The sequence below is a fragment of the Schistocerca gregaria genome, chromosome 2 (genome assembly GCF_023897955.1).
Source record: "Schistocerca gregaria isolate iqSchGreg1 chromosome 2, iqSchGreg1.2, whole genome shotgun sequence".
NCBI lineage: Eukaryota > Metazoa > Arthropoda > Insecta > Orthoptera > Acrididae > Schistocerca > Schistocerca gregaria.
Window position 1 is genome coordinate 323,265,139 of NC_064921.1, and position 22,637 is coordinate 323,287,775.

A 22,637-nucleotide genomic window follows, 5' to 3' on the forward strand; every position below is an offset into this window, starting at 1 on the left:
CAGAAGCCAGATATTTACTACATACCATGCGAGTTTGGGATTTCATACATCGGCCAGACCACCAGCACGGTGGACATCAGGTCCAAAGAACACCAGAGGAACACCAGAGTCTGAAGGCAACCACATCAGCGCTAGCAGAACACTGCCCAGAGCTCGGTCACTCGATGAACTGCAGTGCCACCAAGATTGTCACACAGACCACTAGACATTGAGACAGTGTCATAAAAGAGTCCATCGAGATCAAGATCACGGAGAATCTCATCAGCTGTGACACTGAATATCAGCTCAGCACGGCCTAGGAGCTGGATCTTGAACGTATGAAGACTCAACGCAAAACACACCGAGATATCACAAGAAACAGGAGTGGGGATCGAGAAAACAGCCACGGGACACAGCACCAGACACTACAGATTTGTCCTGACACTCCTGAGGTGACGACCACGACCTAGAGGACTTCCAAATCGGGCGCGGACATCAGTCGGAACACCAACGATCAGAGGGAACCATTAGAGCCGCGCCTGGCGGGCGTCGACCATAGACGGAACACTCAACCCAGCGCGTTCCGATTACGGAGCGCTCAACTAGAGACGGAAGTGGAAACCGAAGAAGCAGCAATGAGATAGAACACCAGACATTACAGACCAGTTTTGACAGACCTCACATGACGACCACGACTCCAGAGACCGGGAGAGCCGGTCGCGGATGGCAGTGGGAACACCAGCGACCAGAGAGGATCATAGGAGCCGCGTCTGGCGGGCGCAAACCACCGAGGGAACACCCGATGCGGCGCGGACCGATTAGGGAGCACCCAGCACCTTACAGGCATTAACACTGGACTCGATCCGCCCAAGGAACATTCTCGGGGAGCACCTGAAGAAGACAGCGAGTTACGCCGTCGAAATATCGTGCGAAAACGATGCGAACATCCGGCAGAAGTCCCGTTTTTTCAAAATGTAATGTTGATTATTTTTATTTTATTTGCTGTTATTTACAAACTACCTGCAACCTAGTTACTAAGGCAGGTCGTGTTTTCACAATACGAAACTGTACATGTACAGAAAGCTTATTTGATTTATTCTCATTTTAACTAAGTTTAACAATCTTGCAACTCTAAGTAGTTGTAAATTTAAAACTGATTAGGAAAGGGAAATATTGCAATTACACAGTTTATGTATTAAGAAGATATAAAATTAGAAAGATAGAAATGAGTTTATATGTATAGAACGCCACCACAGATGCTGTCCAGTTGGGAGGAGGGGAGGGGGGTCTCAGGAGGATATCGAGCCTCTCGCTCCGGGGCAGCCTCTGCCCGATCTACTATTAATCGTCAACCGAGAGAGAGGACCACAGGAATAATTAGGGCCTCTCGCCCTCAGATGGCGTGGTTCTACATCTACGTTGGGTTACATTACATAGCAGTATATGCTGTGCCCCAGGCCCGCTTCTCTCTTACAGTCTGTATTAAAGTCTTAAGAACAATTGATTTCGTGACACTTCGGGCACTTATTCTATGTTATAAGTTTCCTTTAATTTACGTCTATGGTCACAAACTTTTAGTTAACAGATTAACGGTTTCGGCCTTTAATGACCATCATCAGATCTGTTGCATAAAGACAAAGTCATAACGTACTGCAGCCATAGTGTCATCATGAACTGTTAAATGCACCAGCATAGTCAAATACACATAAATAACATCACATGCACGAGTCCATGTTGTCTGTTTCGCTTGTGCCGAGGTTGATTGTGCTGTCACTACTGTGCTACCACTACTACTGTCACCTGTCTCACTGGTGCTGTCTTTGGAATAATTTGTTGCCTTTGCTCATTGCTGCTCGTATTCCTTCGTTGTAAGTACTCTTTATGGAGTGCTCTAAATATTCTGTCTACACAGTCGTTGAGATCGGGCCACAACGTCTGTTCTCTATGTGAAGTCGTCGTGTGAGTGCACTAGTCGGCTGCCGTGCGAACAACGGTCATAGTACAGGAGTATGTGTTCTGTGGTAGTTTCTCTCCACAGGCACAATCAACCTCCTGACCGAGATTTACACGCAGTAGATGAAGAAATGAACCATGCCTGTCTGGAGTTAACATGTTTCATCCTCAGTCGCTCCCTGGTATTGAGGAACGATGCATACAACCGACGGCCAAAATTTTGACAGTTGCCCCACTCCCTTTGCCATGAATATACTCTCCAGCGTGTGAAATCTCTCAGGGTCCGAATTTCCTCCCCTAAGAGGTCTTTTACTGTTGCTGGTTTGACCGTTTCCAGTTAATATGCTGCCACTCAACACATAATAGTTATTCTATCGGTATATCCAGAACACCATGCATGAACAGGCCCTGAGGAGACGAAGTGACTTAACGACTAGAAAATACATACTGCCATTTAAAAAGGACCAACTCCTCTTCATATCTTGGTAACGAATAAAATTTCAAGAAAGCCAGTCATGCTACTTTCTGTCCCATTGGTAGCTAAAGACATTTGTTATAACATTTTTTTTCTTCTGGACAAAAAGTTATCAATACGCTGTATTCAACATGCTGATGATGCTTGTGCATTGCGCTGCCGAAACTCTCCGCAAAATCCTCGATAATCGTAAAGAAGTGGATTCTGGAATTTCTCCATGGCAACTCGATGAAACTATCACTGTAGGAACAAAGAGAAGAACGAAGAGTGGGTCGAAAATACAGTTATGCAGCAGTAGACCTATCAGCCAGTATTTCACTCAGTCAGGAGTCGGCGGCTCTCGAGAACGAATGGAGGCGCGCGCAGAAAGAGGGAGAAATGAGCACTTGTTGTGTCGGGGGTCCGTCACGGAGACGGATTTGACGTGGCTGCACGGCGCGGGCCACTGGCTGCCCACCGGGCCGGCACTAATGGCGCCAGCGTCGCGGCGTACAGACTTTGTCGCGCGCCGCCGTGATTTAGGACCTGCTCAGCACCCGCGGCCAAGTATAGCCGCCAGTACAGGGACCACGGCACCTGGTGACGTATCGCCAGCAAACCATCGGCCGGTGTCCAGTAGCGCTCGGTCAATCACACCACTGCCCAACCATCCAGATTTAGGCTTACACTGGTTTCCTTAAGTCGCGTTAGCCAAATCCTGGGAATATTCTTTTCAAATAGGGACGTTCGTTTCCTTTCCAGTGCTTCTCAAATCCGAGCTTGTTACCTATCTCAAACAACCTCGCTGTTAAAAACTAATTTTCATGCAAATTTTTCTGAAAATTTCAGGACGATGGCACAGGTAACATGTAAGATTTGAGCTCACGTCTGATAACTTCCTTGACGCCAGCTTCAGCCCAACTGACACTCGGGGATTCTTTCACTTTCCCACTGTTTTTAATGCCATCAGACTGCGTAGTCGCGATGGTTACAGTGGCGGGCTGTTTAACTACGATGTGGTTTTCAAAAGTTCGCGAATACCATTAATTAAAATCACAAAGTCATGCTCGGAACTAATTCTGCACCATCTTCATCAAAGTAGTTCCCTTGCTGGAGCGTACACCATTCTCAACGTTTCTGCCATTTTTGAAATGTGTCCTGGGAATCTTTCTTTGTTAAGGTATTTAGTTCACTTGACTCTCATTTCACCGTATCAAATCTTCATCCTTTGACTTTCGTCTTGACGAGGAAGAACTCAAATGCGGCCAAGTCTGTTGAGTAAGGCTAGTGGGGAATAACTGTATTTGGTGTAAGCCTGCAGGCTTTCATTGGCGAGTTCATTGAACTGTGGACAGTACAAGATCCTGAAGAAGATCCCAACAGAGGAGTAGAAACGTCGATCGTATAGAAAAAAAATAAGACGTGGGCTATCAACCCAGAAGATTTTACCTGCAGTTAACTGTCACTCAGATTCTAGTCAAAACTTCATGAATAAAGTAGACCGTAGCCGGTAGTGGCTGAGGATCCAGACGTTCGTGCACCACTTTTGTGGACATTTCCTTATTCTGTATATTGCTAATAAAGGGTTTTTCCCTCTTGGTCAGGATTTATGTAATGCCTGACAAAAAAAGTGAAGAATCCACAAGACCACATCGACTGTCAGTATGACTTCATACACGTACGCATCATCGGCGGGTAAGTCAGCGATAACAGTTGCATTTCTCTGTGACGCGGAGAACGCTCACCAGTAGTGTCCAGTGACGCTACTAGGCCTCGAGGGGTACACAAATGACATGAACATGATGAGATGTTCAGTGATCATTGTGAAAAACACGGAGATCCCACGTACTCGTCTGAGACACCGTTATCAGCAGTGGACAGAGTTTGAAAGGAGCCTCGTTGTGGGTCTCCATTTGGCCACCTGAAAGTATCATGTAGTATTCAGCGATGAACAGAGGTTTTGCATTACGCCGGGTTGCCATCGTCGACGAGAATGGCGACAACGTGCGGAGAGGTTTCATTCTTCCAGTATTTTGGAGAGGCACAGCAGTATGGTATGGGGAGTCATCGGGCGGACTTCACGTCATCGTCTGGTAGTGACTGAGGTAGCTCTGACTGCACGAAGGTATGCGTTATCTCTCATATTACAGCATCTTGGTGCCATTTTTCAATAGGACAATGGTCGTGCATACATCGCACTTGTCAGTGTGAACTGCGCGTGATGCTGAGGTACTCACGTGGGCAGTAAGATCCCCCAGTTCTGCCCCTGCAGGATTAGCTTAGACGCCTACTCTTTTCCAACCCAGTATCCGCGATGTCAAGGACCACATACCGCAGTTGTGGGACAGCTTACCCAAGGCAATGGCACGCTTCCCAACCACACCAGCAGGCGAAGTGAATGATATGCTAGACATTCGGGCGTCACAAATGGAACAAATTTTCGTTTGAATTTTGCCTGCTGAGTTTATTCGCAAGATACGCTTTCACGATTTACACTTTGCTTGAAGTATAATTTGTGAACGTGTACGTACGAGTCGCGATATACACACAACGTCGCGGAGCTCAGCACCCCAGACGCCGTGACTTGGCGGGGGTCAGCAGGCCGCACGAGTTGGCGACCGGCCGGCAGTGCTGGCGCCCCCCCCCCCCCCCCCCCCCCCCCGCCGCCACCCAGAGATTTACCGCCTGCTTAATCAGTGGCTCCGCCAGCTCCCGCCTCGCGGTATTTGTTGTTTTACTTTCGGCGCTTCATCGTGCACATCGCTCGCAGGCGCGAGCCAGCAAAACAGCAATAACGAGCGGCAACAAAACATTGCGCAGCCGTCCGTCTTCGCCGCTCGCTCCCCTCCGCGGGCCGACTTCCTCTCGTTTCTTTTTCTCCATGTGTCCTCGTTTCCTGGATACAGCTGCGTCCGCGCCTCCGTGTTCCTGCCGTGGCAGCTCCCACTGTTCTTCTTGCCCGCTCCGCCGAGGGTGGAAGAGAAAACGGACGGAGAAAAACGCGTCTGCGTGGTGGCAGACGGCCTCTTGCGTTACTGTCGGCAAAAAGAGGGCTTAGGTGGGGCACGGAATACTCGAGTGCAGTGCGGGGCGTCCTAATAGAACGCCTACACAAATAATAACGCCTTAATTATATGCATTTCGGAGCTGTAGGTAATAAGAGTACTTACCCACCTGCTAGATCCCTATTTCCCGAGAGCTAAAGCACGACCAGTAATATTACGGTATATTGATAATTTTTACTTATGGACCGTCTGACAGCAACTGAATAAAACACAATTTTAGTGCCATACGCGTTTCACCTTTATTTTCTGCACGGCATCATCAGTGGTCTGGAACATGTACATATGTTAGCTATTTAATTTACATTTTTCTCAATGAGCCTATAGATTACAAACAGTTCTGGTGGTTGGTATTTCCTTTTAAGTAGTAATGTTTTGAACTGTACTTACAGGCTGCGTAGCCGGCCGAAGTGGCCGAGAGGTTCTAGGCGCTACAGTTTGGAACCGCGCGACCGCTACGATCGCAGGTTCGAATCCTGCCTCGGGCATGGATGTGTGTGATGTCCTTAGGTTAGTTAGGTTTAAGTAGTTTTAAGTTCTAGGGGACTGATGACCTCAGCAGTTTAGTCCTATAGTGCTCAGAGCCATTTGATCCATTTTTGAACAGGTTGCGTGGACAATTTCTTACATATTACGCTCCAGTTGCGTTTTTGGTGTTGTCCTTCTTCTTATGAATGCCAATTTTCGGTTTTTTTCCCACATTCCACAGCACTATGAACTGAACGCTTGTTTCAGTGCAATGTTTTGGTTTCTGTTGTCGACTGTCAAATGTTTTTGCCAAAGATCGAATGTTATTGCCAAACTTTCGAGTGTGTCAGACGGTCCATAAGTAAAAATTATCAATATACCGTATTATTACACGCAACTGAGGAAGACAGGACTATAAAACTTGAAAATGTCACAGCCAGAAATGTTCATCTGTTTTAGTTATTTCTCCAGTTTTTCTCTCGTAACTTTGCAACCCACATGTCGTGAGTATATCCCAATCCTAGACTTAGAATTGCTGTGATTATGTGACAGAATGCTGTACCTAGCCCCACATCACTTTCCTCATCTGCCTGCGAATCGTGTGAATTTCTTCTATTTGCGTCTTTTAGGTGTTACTTTATTGTACGTCTGAAGCGGAAGTAGTCCATTCGCCATGATCTTGTAACGATGTAGCATAGGGATTTGACCATAGGAATTGCTCCTTCCCCGACCTTCCCCCACACGTTCGTTACAAATTCGAAACACAGCACATTGGGCACCAGTGTAGAAACGAAAGTCTATGAAATATTTAAAGTGAAAGACAGGTGCAGTTATCCAGGAGTGTCGGTTGTTGACATCTCTGCCCCTGTGGACGATATTTGCTGCGCCCTCCGAAGATCTGCCAGGTTTCATTGTAGGTTCTCCTGCGTTGCAGGCAGTGAAGTAATTTATGATTAGCATCTCATGGTTTTTCAGCTCGGAGTGTGAGATCAGCCATCCGGCCACTGTATGAAAAGTATTTCATTCAGTAACAGATACACTGTACAATCGTTGAAGTGTGGATAGTTGTCTCTAGCAAACTATAAATTAACCTGCCATCGCCTAATGGTCAATAACAATCCTCAAGAATAAAATCAGCCGGCCGTGGTGGCCGAGCGGCTCTAGGCGATCAGTCCGGAGCCGTGTGACTGCTACGGTCGTAGGTTCGAGTCCTGCCCCGGCCATGGATGTGTGTGATGTCCTTAGGTTAGTTAGGTTTAAGTAGTTCTACGTTCCACGGGACTGATGACCACTGATGGTAAGTCCCATAGTACTCAGAGCCATTTTGAATAAAATGAGTATAAAATATGAACATGCTTTCCTGCAGAACTAAATGTTTACTCCAGTCGGACTGCCGGACAGCATTTTTTCATTGGGTTAAGGTGTTCGGGTCAGTCGTTCATCTCATAGAAGGCAGTTTTCTTTAATAGCTCCAGACATAAATGACATTTATGAGGAGTTCTCTTGTGTAGCTTTCTTTTTTAATGTATGATGAAACAAATTAGTAATTGCGTAAATAAACTCTTCTTTTTTTACATAGTGATAGACATGAGTACGCTTCAACAAATGGTTACTTTGACAATCCAAACTAGACCATAAATTAACGAATTTACATCATTATAGTTCTGTCTTCAAGAAATTTCAGCCGTAAGTTGCCACAAACACCTTAAACAGTCAGCACTGTTATTTCTTTTCGGGAAGTCGGTGGTTCCGCACTTTAAGAACACATTTGTAACTTAAAACTTACACGTTTTGGTCAAACATTAACAGCGGTTTCTAGAATGAACCTCCCACTCTTGTCTCCGTGGCAGATTTCACCTTGGTCTTTCGCGGGCAGTCGTCTTACGGACTGAGTCGTCCGACACGACTCGTGACTCCCACTTACAGCTCCGACTCTGCCAGTACACCTGTCCTACTTCACAAATTTCATATGTTCAAATGTGTGTGAATTCCTATGGGACCAAACTGCTTAGGTAATCGGTCCCTAGACTTACACACTATTTAAACTTACTTGAACTAATTTATGCTAAGAACAACACAAACATCCATGCCCGAGGGAGGACTCGAACCTTCGGCGGGAGTGGCCGCGTAGTCCGTGGCATGACGCCTCAAACCGCGCGGCCACTCCACGCAACTCGCAAATTTCACTGAACCTAACTTGTGTATCTTGCAGGACTAGTTATACTGGAAGGAAAAAACAAGGCGGAGAAACTGATGGAACTGATTCGCTGCAGCCAGAGAGGATACCGATACCGGTATTGGCAAATCTGGCACTGTGAGGGCAAATCGTAAGCCGTACCGGTCTAAGAACTTCGCCTATGGATGATTTAGAGGCCTGGGCCGATATTATTTTAACCTGCCACGAAGTTTCAGTGTAATCAGTGTTCTGCATCAAAGGGAGCCCAAGAACTGTGCGATGTCTTCTACAGGCACGAATCGGTCAAGACAACAACAAAAAATGGCTCTGACACTATGGGACTTAACATCTGTGGTCATCAGTCCCCTAGAACTTAGAACTACTTAAACCTAACTAACCTAAGAACATCACACACATCCATGCCCGAGTCAGGATTCGAACCTGCGACCGAAGCAGTCGCGCAAGACAACAACTAAGAGATTATTTGTCTTGGGCAACAAACACGAAAGCCGATCTTGTTACCTGTTTCTTCCAGCTGTCTCTGAGTCGTGAATATCTCTGTCTTCTGATTCGTGTGATAGGCCAGTGGAATTCACACGCTCGTCGTGGCCCGTATCGTGTTGTCAGCGTGCACCCGGGTGGGCTGTTGGTTTGCGAAACGGCCCGGGTGAAGAATCTGACGCCACAGGAAGCGTAAATAAAGGCTGCAGCAGAGGCGGCGAGACGGGGCCACCCAGCGGGCGCTAATTGGCAGAGCGGGGAGCGGCCGGCACCCCGCGGGCGCGCCTGACGGCTCGTTAGCGACCTGCGGCTGCGGCTGCGGCTGCTGCTGCTGGCGCGGTGCGGGCCCTCTGACCCGGCCCCGGAAAGGAAATGTCGCACGGCAGAAGTGCGGCGACTGGCACGTCCGCTAATCACACGCCGGGAGTGCTGGTTCAATTGAGACCACCACACTGGAGCTTAGTCGCGCCGCAGAATTACAGCGAAGAAGTCCTAGCTCTGATCCTCAGAGGTGTGATGTCACGCCAACTTATGTTAATTGAAGGAGGAGGGGGGAGAAGGGGAAGGAACTGATGGTATCAGCTGCATCGGAACTTAATGCGGAATCAGCGTCGACGAGTGAAAATTTGTGCCGGGCCCGGATTCGAACCTGGGATCTCTTGCTAGGCTGTTGCGTTAACCACTCCACGACCTGGACACTTTGTTAATCGCAAATGTGCGGCCTATCTCAGCACGCTACCCGGCCGAATCACGTTCCCACCTACCGCCACCACTTATCCACAGTCTCCGTCCATGTCCAGCATGCTTGCTAATTTTAGATTTCCAGTGGAAGTCGAACGTTGTAGAGCTGATTGTTGTGGATTCATAGGCCATCAGTTATTTATCAATGCGTAGTGCCTGTTATTTCGGTCACTTCCGCATTCATATGTAATAGCCATGCGAAGTATCACACGGCTGCGTTGCGAGAATCCACTTGCTCCTAGCGACGAGCAGGATCAGTGTTCTGGTGCAATTGGAAGGCACTTTGAAGATTCAAGTATCACTACCCTACTCTAGCAATCCTACGAGAGAAAGGCTACAAAATCGTCTCGCTGATCTAAAGTGACGTAAAAGATCACCAGTTTAGCCGTGATTCTGTATAAACTGGTGTACATAGCGTACAGTAATTGGTCATACCTTCCCACCCGATACTGCGTTAGTTAATCTTACTCTTTCGTGGATTGTCTTAACGAATTGGCGAATGGGATTTCCTCCTACCTGGTTTCTGCGAATCTTTAGTAGACGTTGTCCCCCCCCCCCCCCCCCCCCCGACGCAGTTCTTGTAGCGCACTGGATCTTCAGAAACTGCGCGCAGCCGCCCGTTGTGGCCATGCGGTTCTAGGCGCTTCAGTCTGGAACCGCGAGACTGCTACGGTCGCAGGTTCGAATCCTGCTTCGGGCATGGATGGGTGTGATGTCCTTACGTTAGTTAAGTTTAAGTAGTTGTAAGTTCTAGGGGACTGATGACCTGAGATGTTAAGTCCCATAGTACTCAGAGGCATTTGAACCATTTTTTTTTTTAACTGCGTACAGGTTACATACGGATAGCGCTTTTAGCTGAAATAAGTATGTTCGAGTATAATGTCTTTTCTGGAGACTAGAAATCTACTCTGTAGGAATCAGCATGGGTTTCGAAAAAGACTGTCGTGTGAAACCCAGCTCGCGCTATTCGTCCACGAGACTCAGAGGGCCTTAGACACGGGTTCACAGGTAGATGCCGTGTTTCTTGACTTCCGCAAGGCGTTTGACACAGTTCCCCACAGTCGTTTAATGAACAAAGTAAGAGCATACGGACTATCAGATCAATTGTGTGATTGGATTGACGAGTTTCTAGATAACAGAACGCAGCATGTCATTCTCAATGGAGAGAAGTCTTCCGAAGTAAGAGTGATTTCAGGTGTGCCGCAGGGGAGTGTCATAGGACCGTCGCTATTCACAATATACATAAATGACCTGGTGGATGACATCGGAAGTTCACTGAGGCTTTTTGCAGATGATGCTGTGGGTTATCGAGAGGTTGCAACAATGGGAAATTGTACTGAAATGCAGGAGGATCTGCAGCGAATTGACGCATGGTGCACGGAATGGCAATTGAATCTCAATATAGACAAGTGTAATGTGATGCGAATACATAGAAAGATAGGTCCCTTATCGTTTAGCTACAAAATAGCAGGTCAGCAACTGGAAGCAGTTAATTCCATAAATTATCTGGGAGTACTCATGAGGAGTGATTTAAAATGGAATGATCATATAAAGTTGATCGTCGGTAAAGCAGATGCCAGACTGAGATTCATTGGAAGAATCCTAAGGAAATGCAATTCGTCAACAAAGGAAGTAGGTTACAGTACGCTTGTTCGCCCAATGCTTGAATACTGCTCAGCAGTGTGGGATCCGCACCAGGTAGGGTTGATAGAAGAGATAGAGAGGATCCAACGGAGAGCAGCGCGCTTCGTTACAGGATCATTTAGTAATTGCGAAAGCGTTACGGAGATGATAGATAAACTCCAGTGGAAGACTCTGCAGGAGAGACGCTCAGTAGCTCGGTACGGGCTTTTGTTAAAGTTTCGAGAACATACCTTCACCGAAGAGTCAAGCAGTATATTGCTCCCTCCTACGTATATCTCGCGAAGAGACCGTGAGGATAAAATCAGAGAGATTAGAGCCCACACAGAAGCATACCGACAATCCTTCTTTCCACGTACAATACGAGACTGGAATAGAAGGGAGAACCGATAGAGGTACTCAGGGTACCCTCCGACACACACCGTCAGGTGGCTTGCGGAGTATGGATGTAGATGTAGATGACATTAACATGTATGAAGATAGTAGCTGTTGTCGATAGAACAGATACCATTCATGACAGTGCAGCTTCTCTAGAATAAATGATAATCAATTCAAACCCTCAGCTGCCGACTAGGCAACGGCCTCGCCGCCGTGGATACACCGGTTCCCGTGAGATCACTGAAGTTAAGCGCTGTCGGGCGTGGTCGGCAATTGGAGTGGTGACCATCCAGGCCGCCATGCGCTGTTGTCATTTTTCGGGGTGCACTCAGCCTCATGATGCCAATTGATGAGCTATTCGACCGACTAGTAGCGGCTCCGGTGAAGAATACCATCATAACGACTGGGAGAGCGGTGTGCTGAACCCATGCCCCTCCTATCCGCATCCTCCTTGAGGATGACACGGCGGTCGGATGGACCCGGTAGGCCACTTGTGGCCTGAAGACGGAGTGCTCAGCTGCCGACTGGTGTTGTTGACATATCATAACTCCTAGTTATCATGCTGTTTCATTCTCCGAACTTTAGCATTGAAGAACTGTATCAGTATAGTTCAGAAGAAATCAAGCGGCTAGAAAACCAGGAAACTGATCTGTAAATTTCTCCTTTTCTTTATTTCACTGGTTGTCTGTATTTCTTGTTTGTAATAATTGTCAATGTGGTGGCGGTGGTTAGTGTTTAACGTCCCGTCGACAACGGGGTCTTTAGAGGCGGAGCGCAAGCTCGGGTTAGGGAAGGATTGGGAAGAACATCGGCCGTGCCCTTTCAAAGGAACCATCCCGGCATTTGCCTGAAACGATTTAGGGAAATCACGGAAAACCTAAATCAGAATGGCTGGAGACGGGATTGCGAGTCCAGTGTGCTAACCACTGCGCCACCTCGCTCGGTAATTGTCAATGTACTTACGATAATGCAAGAAGATAATACTCAGAATAATACTGGTAAATAGGTGCAAATACCACCTCCAAGTTTGCTCTCGTAGCTACTACTCCGGCCATCGAGTGAGTCATAGCGTGTGTCAGTGTGAGGCCGAGAGAACCACCGCCATGTGGGAGGAGCGCCTGAGATCGCCGGGAATGCGCCCGGCACACGCCAGCCACAGCTCCTGGGCACCGAGAGTCCCTCATCGCATCTTCCGCCCCCGGCGACGCCGCGCTGCCCGCCAGACGGTCGGCTTTTTCCCGCGGCCCCCAGCAATACGTTCTCAGGCGTGAAATTAACATCCTGCGTGCGCAATACATTTAAAGCAATCAGACATAACAGTTAGGAGCGCGGCCCCTTTCCCCGGCGCGGTCGATATTGCTTTGCTCCCGCCGATGGAGTGATATAGCAGCGCTGCCCGGGCCCGCCGCAAATAGGACTAACGGGAAATGCCCCACGGAGCCGCTGCTTTGTTCCGCTGTCTGACGCCGTCCCGACACGCCGCCCACAGCGGCGCCGGTGTTCACCTCATTCAGGATACAGCGATCTGTCATTTGGAAGAGACACTTCTACTTGTTATGCAACACTTGCAAACTGCAAGTGTTCCGTATCTGTTGGTACTGGTAATTAGAACCTGAGATCTTCATCGTTTCGGAAGAATAATTAAGGATTGTCCTAACAGCCGTTACCATTTAAATAGGATTCACTTTTATTTTATTTATTTTAATATAAAAACCCACACAATGTGTAAGCAGGCTGTTTAGGTTTTTATGTTGTTAACGCCATGTAGCACTCTATATGCAAACCACTGGCTGCGCTGAGTGCAATCTGTGGCTGGTTGGCATGGTTGGAATTCGCCATTGTAGTGTTGGGCAGTTGGCTGTTAACAGCGCGTAGCGTTGCGCAGTTGGAGGTGAGCAGCCAACAGTGGTGGATGTGGGGAGAGGGATGGCGGAGTTTTGAGAGCGGATGATCTGGACGTGTGTCCATCAGAGACAGTAAATTTGTAAGACTGGAGCTGATATATATATCTATTATGACTTTTGAACACTATTAAGGTAAATACATTGTTTGTTCTTTATCAAAATCTTTCATTTGCTAACTATGCCTATCAGTAGTTAGTGACTTCACTAGTTAGAATTTTTTATTTAGTTGTCAGTACTGGCGCTCGCTGTATTGCAGTAGTTCGAGTAATGAAGATTTTTGTGAGGTGAGTGATTCATGAAAGGTATAGGTTATTGTTAGTCAGGATCATTCTTTTGTAGGGATTATTAAAAGTCAGATTGTGTTGTGCTAAAAATATTGTGTGTCAGTTTAGTGATGATCAGAATAAGTAAAGAGAGAAATGTCTGAGTACGTTCAGTTTTGCTCAGCTGTTTGAAAATCAAATAACGTAAGCGGTTTACCAGAACAGTAATTCACTAATTTTTCTAAGGGGACGTTTCAAATGTAGACAATTCTAAGAAAATGCAAATTTTTCATTTCTGTCCAATATTATGTAAACAGAAGGTGGAGGAGGCAGAAAGGAAAGGAAAGAAAAGGGAAGGCACTTATAATATCAGCTGCATCGGGACTTCAGTGGAATCGGTGGTAACGAATGGAAGTGTATACCAGATCGGGACTTGACCCAGGGATCTTCTGCTTCTTAAGCAGTTGCATAAAACACAGCTTCACCCGTACACAGTTTTTACTACAACTGTGCGGTCTATGTGGGCACACCCACATTCCCACCTAGCGTCACCACTTATACGCTGCCCCAGTCCATGTCCTGCTTGCTCGCTAGTTTTAGATTCTTGCTGGAGGTCGAACATAAATTTGCATGTGCATGATAGTTATGGAATCATAGCACATGGAAGCATATCAGTTGTATGAATGCCTGGCGTCTGTTCTTTCGGACAGTTACGCTTTCATAGCTTCATAGCCGATCGAGACGTTTCAGTTTATAAGAGAACGAGTTGTGATGAATTGGAAGAAATGCATTGAGAAGCTATAAGAAAATGGTTTGGCCAAAAAAGGATTTTGAAAGAGGATATGAACAAAAAAGTAGGGTTTAGGGACAACATGTTTAGGTAGGATTTACTTGGAAATAAATGATTAGGTAATATAATGGAAAATAAATAATGAGGTAAGAAATATGTGAACATATAAATACAGAAAGCATGCTTGGATAGGTTTTTTTTTGGTGCAAACAAATGTTGAAATAAGAGGAAAGATCTATCGAATGAAGTTTTGGGTTGGACTGCAGTAGTACGAGTAACGAAGATTTTTGTGAGGTATGTGATTCATGTAAGGTATAGGTTATTTTTAGTCAGGGCCATTTTTCTGTAGAGAGTATTGAAAGTCAGACTGCGTTGCGCTAAAAATATTGTGTCAGTTTAGCGTTTATCAGAATAAGTAAAGAGAGAAATGTATGAGTACATTCAGTTCTGCTCAGCTGTTTGAAAATCAAATAATGTAAGAGGTTATTCAGCACACTTATTCATAAATTTTTCTAAGGGGACGTTTCAAGTTACATGAATGAGTTGAGTCTGTTCTTTCAGACATCACACATTGACACAATCGATACGCCTCGCAGGGCTATGAATCCAGAATCATCTGTGCAGATGCAGATTTACGTTCGAACTCCAAAGGGAATATAAAATTAGTGAGTACGGAGGGCATGAACAGGGATTGCGAATAAGTGGTGCCGCTAGATGGGAAAGTAAGTCGGCCAAAGAGCGTGCATTTGCGGTTAACACAACTGCCTAGTAAGCAGGAGAGCCCGGCTCAAGTCCCTGTTCAGCATACAATTTTACTAATCACAGCTGATTCCGCACAAAGTTCCGATGTAGCTAATGAGTTCCTTCCCTTTCATTTCGTTTCTCCCTCCTCCATCTTCAGTCACGTAATACATATCAGAGCTCCGGATACTGCGTGGTGCCTGTTCCTTCGGACAGGACACAGTAGACTAACTGTATCTCTGTCTTTCTTGCTATCAGCTCCTCTTTCTCATTGTTTAAGGGATATGTTGTTGATGCAAGCAATGTATCGCTTATGAAAAACTCATCTGATCATTTCCTGAGTATTGTTCGAGCCCCTGAAATACTTACGGAATCGCATTGACAGAAGAAGGTTGGTTGGTTGGTTGATTGATTTGGGGAAGGAGACCAAACAGCTAGGTCATCGGTCCAATCGGATTGAGGAAAGATCGGGAAGGAAATCTGCCGTGGCCTTTCAAAGGAACCATCCCGGCATTTGCCTGAAGCGATTTATGGAAATCAGTAAATGGTTCAAATGGCTCTGAGCACTATGTGAGTTAACTTCTAAGGTCATCAGTCCCCTAGAACTTAGAACTACTTAAACCTAACTAACCTAAGGACATCACACACATCTATGCCCGAGGTAGGATTCGAACCTGCGACCGTAGCGGTCACGCTGTTCCAGACTGTAGCGCCTAGAACCGCACGGCCACCCCGGCCGGCCTTAGGTAAATCACAGAAAACCTAAATCAGGATGGCCCGACGCTGGTTTGAAGCGTCGTCCTCCCGAATGCGAGTCCAGTGTGTTAACCACTACGTCACCTCGCTCGGTACAGAAGAAGAAAGTGAACTCATTTGAGACGGAATACTAGTTCAGCTGGAGGATAATGTTCCAAATGAGAGCCGTGGTTACATGAAGAACGGATGAAAAACGAAGATCAACATTTAAGGACCTTTTGACGGCGGTAGCTTGTATAGGAAACCACCCTGGCCATCGCCGGAAATTATTTAGTGGAATCATAGAAAGGATGACGTAAGAGAGTTCGAGTGAGAGGTATCACAAGACAGAAACTGTGTAACACGAAGAGATTTCGCCTTAAAGTTGTATCAGGCTGTACAGAAAATATATAAAATTTCATATTACCAAAACATTTGTTAGGAGTTGGTGAATAGCTATTTCTATGGAAATGCAGCGACACAGCATACATGTCCTTCTGGAATGTACGGGTTCTGAGAGTGATAAACTGTATCGCTGACAACCTATTAGCGTAATTCAACAACAGAATCCACTTTTCTAATGTGAAAGCTACATTAAGTGCATCGTAATATTTCTAATACTGTTCAAAAGTTGTTCGCTTACTATCTCATTAATTGAAATTCACTCCCACGAATAGATAATTACACTAACGTTTTTTTCAGTCAGTGGATGTCATCTTGAAAGCTGCACAGCTTAGAAAGCATCAACAGTACATTTATGATGTTTGGTTTCCTATGTTATGGCATAAAGGCTAAGAACAACTATAGCAGTTTTAGCTGTTATCTAAAGAATGAGTATATAGCAAAAAGTACAGGCAGTGTTGTGACGTCATTTTGTTTTTGTGTTTCAGATTACGAAGCTGAAGATTGACAGCAATCCTTTTGCCAAAGGCTTCCGGGATTCGTCGCGACTGACGGAATTCGAAAGGTAATATTTATGAAAGATTTTTATCTTCTATCTTTGTATTTGTCTATTTCTCTCTCTCTCTCTCTCTCTCTCTCTCTCTCTCTCTCTCTCTCTCTCTCTCTGCATGTTCGTGTGTGTGTGTGTGTGTGTGTGTGTGTGTGTGTGTGTGTGTGTGTGTATGTGTGTGTGTGTTGTAATGACACGGTGAGGGATAGTATTACCAAGTTATTATGACAGAATAATTGCGCAGACAGACAATGGGTGAGATAGCTTTAGAGGTCACCTAGTTCTTTTGACCCGTAATTGCGCTTTAACTGCAAATTAACGATCCGAGGAAAACGGCGTGTCTGAGTTCGTAGCATTTATTATTACCATTTTGGAAAACATTTCCGGAGTGACAGACGAGTGAAGTGATAGACTACAGCAAATCAGTAACGGCATATCTTAAATAAATGCCACATGAAAAAACGATTACTGGCAACTGTAACCATTCATCTTTGGTTATCAATTGCATACATTCACCTTTGATTAGAGCGCTCTACATAATCCGATTGCAGGATAAAAAGGAAATACAGATACGAGAAAATTACACCTTCATTTTGTAAGACTTGTCGCTGCATTGAGCACGCAAACTTCTTTCATTCAGATCGGTTGTTTGTTCCAAGAGTCATTATGATTGAAACTGTTCTCCACAATGTATATCTCAGGCAATATTTGACAGATGTAACACCACGAGGTTACATACTGTCAGAGAATCAGCTGCTCCACCTCATATGTTAATGGACAGTCTGAAAATTAGGATTTGTGAGCACGAATGCAATGGTCTGGTAAATGATTCGGTGTGTAAGGAATTTGGAAGGGGCATGTGTCACATTTCTGGAATGAAAGACATCTTCTTATTTTGATTAATCCGGTACGGTTGAAATTTGTACTTGTGTAGCGTCACTACTTGAGAAGCGTTAATTTCATATAAGTACGGCTACCGCTTGTGATGGTAACTGACCTATACTTCCTACAGTAACGTCCCCAACGAGCAAATGCCGTAAAAATACTGGTGAAACTCTTCGAGTAATTTGTTCCTTATTTTTGAGATTTATTAGTGAACGTTATTTGCAGTTTTAAACTAACAACCATCTTCACTTCAGCATGTAATTCAAGCAAATTATTAACTTAAATCTTAAATGATTGACTTGGACTGTCATGGTCTGTAGTGTTCCGTTGGGTGGACTTCTTACCAAACCGCTGTTTCTTTGAAATAAGTGACCAGTTTTCATCATCTGAATTTCAACCTTCTTCTCGAACGTTTGTATTCTCGACGAAATTTTTGACTAGATGCAAAGGTTATGGCTAAAACTCGCAGCTTTTCCTTCGAATCACGTACCTCATCGGAGTAGATAGTAATTCTTCCCTGTACACGTTGTACGTTTCTTGTTCTTGCAGGAAATCTTGTCAGTCACTTACAGATATAATTAATACAACTTCTTTCCATGTTCCTCTTTTAAAAACCATGCTAAACTTTTGAGCACTTACGTAATGATACGATATATTATGAGATTTCAAAAGCAAATCAAAAGGAGTACTCCAGCCAGTGCGACGTGGAAGACGCGAGATCCATATTTATTTACTAGTGTATTCATTATAATCAATTTTCTGGATGACAGCAGTGGACCGCTACATGAAACGTCACATTTATGTGAACTTTACTATCATCTATTTCTTCCCTATTATTTTTTGTTTTAAATATTGAACAAAGTTTACAGTGTCTGTCCTACTATTTTTCCTCCAGTGTCTGTCCTACTAATTTTCCTCATCGTACCTGTTTCTACTACTATCGCTCTAACATTAGAGGGCTACCTAAGTGGTACCCTAAGCATAGTTTTCATATGGCATCTTCCTTTCTACTCTCTGTCTTGTATCATTTTGGTGTGACAACAAAAGAGCCACAGGTTTTCGTTTTTTCAAGACTTTTGCCTAATTTTACAGCTTACCTATCATCTTCTGTTGCTAGTACTATTACAACGGCATATTCTACTGCTAAATCAATAAACGATAAAACTTTTACTACTACTTTTACTACGACTACCTAGGTTACTAACCTCAACTACAATACGGTGCTAATTCTTCTACTACGACTACTGATGATACTCTTAGGTTCATCAGTTAACACTTTGGTAGCCTGTTGTCTTGTGTTGCTTCACTGTTCCTAAAACACCCACTCTCTCTCTCACTCTCTCTCTCTCTCACACACACACACACACACACACACACACACACACACACACACACACACACAAACAAATATACACACAGACAGACACGAGCACGCAGTTTACTACTGTCTGAATATGTCTAGGTTCTCTGTGCAGGCCGGCCGGAGTGGCCAAGTGGTTCTAGGCGCTACAGTCTGGAACCGCGCGACCGATACGATCGCAGGTTCGAATCCTGCCTCGTGCATGGATGTGTGTGATGTCCTTAGGTTAGTTAGGTTTAAGTAGTTCTAAGTTCTAGGGACTGATGACCTCATATGTTAAGTCCCATAGTGCTCACATCCATTTGAACCATTTTTTTCTCTGTGCGATCTGCACCGGGTTGGTCACGCTGTCGGATGGAGAAATGTCGTACTGTCTCCAGAGAGCATGCCGGAGGGTTAGAGAGCATCGGTTAGTTTTCACTGACGCTTCTCGTTCTTCTTGGTTATGCTTGTAGCCACTTCCCTATACTCTTATGTTTCTGGGTCAAGCGATCGTTCCCAGGGGTAGTCTGCAGGACTTAAGCGTCCTTGTTGCGGTGCCTTGGCTATACAGAGGTGAAACAAAAATATGGAAATACTAGACACACAGCTGAATACGTTGTAGGAAAACCGTCGGAATGCAAAAGAGCCTCCAGTCGTCTCAGAATTGATGAATGGTGCTCCTGTGTAGCTTTCAAGGGATTCTTATAGCGTTATGTCTGCGAAAGATTGGCAAGATCAGGTAACGATAACGGAGGTGGGTAGCGAGAACGCACGATTCTCTCAAAAATAAATCACAAAAGCTGTTGAGTAATTTCAGTTGCTTTTCTATTCCGGAGTCCATGTTGATTTCTACTGATAAGATTCTGGGTTTCCAGAAATGACATGACACGCGAGCAAAAAACATGTTCTAAAATTCTGCAACAGATCGATGACAGAGATATAGGCCTATAGTTTTGCGCATCTGCTCGACGACCCTTCTTGAAAACTAGGACTACCTGTGCTCTTTTCCTATCATTTGGAACCTTCCGTTGCTCTAGAGACTTGCGGTACACGGCTGTTAGAAGGGGGGCAAGTTCTTTCGTGTACTCTGCGTAGAATCGAACTGGTATTCCGTCAGGTCCAGTGCACTTTCCTCTGTTGAGTGATTTCAGTTGCTTTTCTATTCCTTGGACACTTATTTCGATGTCAGCCCCCCGCAGCTACATTTTGCTTTTTGCGATACAGCATGAGCTATAAAGTTTAGGACGTCGAACTCCTCTTTCACTCCAGTTACGTTGTTACCAGTGTTACCTCTTGAAGCCTGCCTTAGCAGTCCCTGTTAATGTTACTTATATTCCGTCTTAATTGCAACTTTTTTTTTATTCGTATTACCGGTTTCGGTTCATTCGGAACCATCTTCAGATCTGATATTTCAGTTACAGGAGTAACCCGTCCAAATCCACCAATCCAATCCAAATCCACATCTCAAAATGTGACGCAGCATGTGAAAGTTGCTGGATTTGGACGGGTTACTCCTGTAACTGAAATATCAGATCTGAAGATGGTTCTGAATGAACCGAAACCGGTCACATGAATAAAAAAAATGCAATCAAGACGGATTATAAGTAACATTATACAATCACTGATTGCTGCTGTCCCATCAGACATTATGTCTGTTTCTGGTTAGCAGTCCCTGTCCGCGGTACCGCTGCCCAGGCGCCCTCTATAGCGACTGCATCCGCCAGCCCGGCCGCCTGTCAGATGGGCCACGCTTTCCGCGCCTCCTGCCCCTCGCGGTCCCAGACGCGAGTCTTCCTGCGCGCGAGCTGCCGGTCGATTTGAAATTGAGATTGCTGGCCGGAACGGCGTGGCGTTTCCTTCCTGCCGCGGCAGCGCCTGTGGCCACCCAGCGCCGCCCGCGCTCGCACCGCCCGTCTAATTGTTGGCGAGAACAATGGCGGGACGGATGTCTGGATTTCGCAACGCGGCCGGATCGCCTGTTCCACGGCAACCGATGGTTGCCTCGGCTAACGACTTCTCCCGCATCTCCGGCCGGTACCGTACAGTACCGAGCACACCGCAGTGAGAACTGCGCCCGCCTAATTGTCGCTTCCTGCGCCGCCGGAGGCTTCCAAATCCGTGTTCAGGCAGCGTCACGGGCGGACACGCACGCTTCCACGGCGGCACTTTACGAAATGAGCTACCATTGTTTGTGATCACTGCGCATAATCACTCTTTCAATTCTGCCAGAACACACGAAACCTATAATTTTGCACTGCTGTGTTTCATGTGAACTGAAAGCGAATATTTTCAGTTGGACCTAACCGTGACAGCAATGAATATTAACGAAAATTTCTCTCTACTAATTCCAGAATGAATTTTCACTCCGCAGCGAAGTTTGTGCTGATTCGCAACTGCCTGAATGACTAACCCTATGTGTCGGAACTCGAAACTGGGACCTTTGCCTTCCGCAGGCTATTACTCTATCGACTGAGCTAACCAAGCACGACCCTATCCCTCCCCTCACATCATTACTTACGGCAGTACCTCTCACCTACCTTCCAAGGCTACTATTAACTGTTCACTCCAACTAGAGTCACTCCCTAGCCGTGAATGAGTACAGCCTTTACTGTTCTTAAGAATCTCATTTCGGTAGCTGTGTGTTGTTTTTACCAGCTTTTATCAGGTAGGGGAGTGATTCAAAGGGGTCACTACGTTTTGGATGTGGATGGCCTGCGTGGCGTTAAGTCCTAAACACTACCTGTCAAATGGAACCGAATGAGTTCGTGTTCATTGCACATGTGGAGCAATTTGCCTGATTGACAAGCTTTCTGCGCGTGATGTAATTATGCGGATGCGATCAGTGGTTCGGCTTGTCCTTGGTAGTGTGATGGAGGTTCACTCTACTATTCCACAGACGTCTCTAATGCGTCCCTAATGCAGCTTTAGTTCCAATTGAAATGCTGCAATCGCCGGCCGGAGTGGCTGTGCGGTTCTAGGCGCTACAGTCTGGAACCGAGCTCCCGCTACGGTCTCAGGTTCTAATCCTGCCTCGGGCATGGATGTGTGGGATGTCCTTAGGTTATTTAGGTTTAATTAGTTCTAAGTTCTAGGGGACTGATGACCTCAGAAGTTAAGTCGCATAGTGCTCAGAGCCATTTTTTGCAAATGGTGTAATCCATTCGAGTGTGGCGCTCTACCCGTAGGTAAAGCTCATGGTAACTACGCGTATATTTACAAACAACGTCAGGGGCTACGTTTTGACCAGTACAGGAACAATCACAATAGCAACAAACCTGCACGACGTATCGGGGGCGATGCAAAACGTTTTTTGATGTGTATTTATAAAAAATGGGAATTTAAGAGTCGTCCCCAAACCACCTACATAAATTACTGCAGATGCCCATGTGAATATTTTTCATAACTCAGAGGATCTTTGCAAAAAAGAGTTCATTCAAAATTCATTTTTCATAACTGACACTACGGAAATAGTGTAGTGGAAAACAACACTTTGGAAGACCTTATAATAAAAGGATGCAACCAACAGTCGGGAGTGAGATATAGCATACTGTCGTGTGCTGTATTGTTGCTTGTATGCTGTGTGTGTGTGTGTGTGTGTGCGAGGGTGTGTGTATGTGTGTGCGTGCGTGCGTGTTTGAGTGAGTGTGTGAGTGAAAAGAGAGAAGATGGTAC

The 22,637-nt window shown here is 45.6% G+C and overlaps 1 protein-coding gene across 2 annotated transcripts in view; it reads left to right on the top strand.

Annotated features, from left to right (window-relative positions):
• Positions 1-22,637, top strand: part of LOC126336966 (T-box transcription factor TBX20-like) — a 258,016-nt gene that overhangs the window by 226,667 nt on the left and 8,712 nt on the right. For both annotated transcript variants that reach the window (XM_050001175.1, XM_050001174.1), the window contains exon 5: positions 16,677-16,753. In XM_050001175.1, the coding sequence (XP_049857132.1) occupies positions 16,677-16,753 (77 nt within the window). The remainder of the gene's footprint in view (positions 1-16,676; positions 16,754-22,637) is intronic.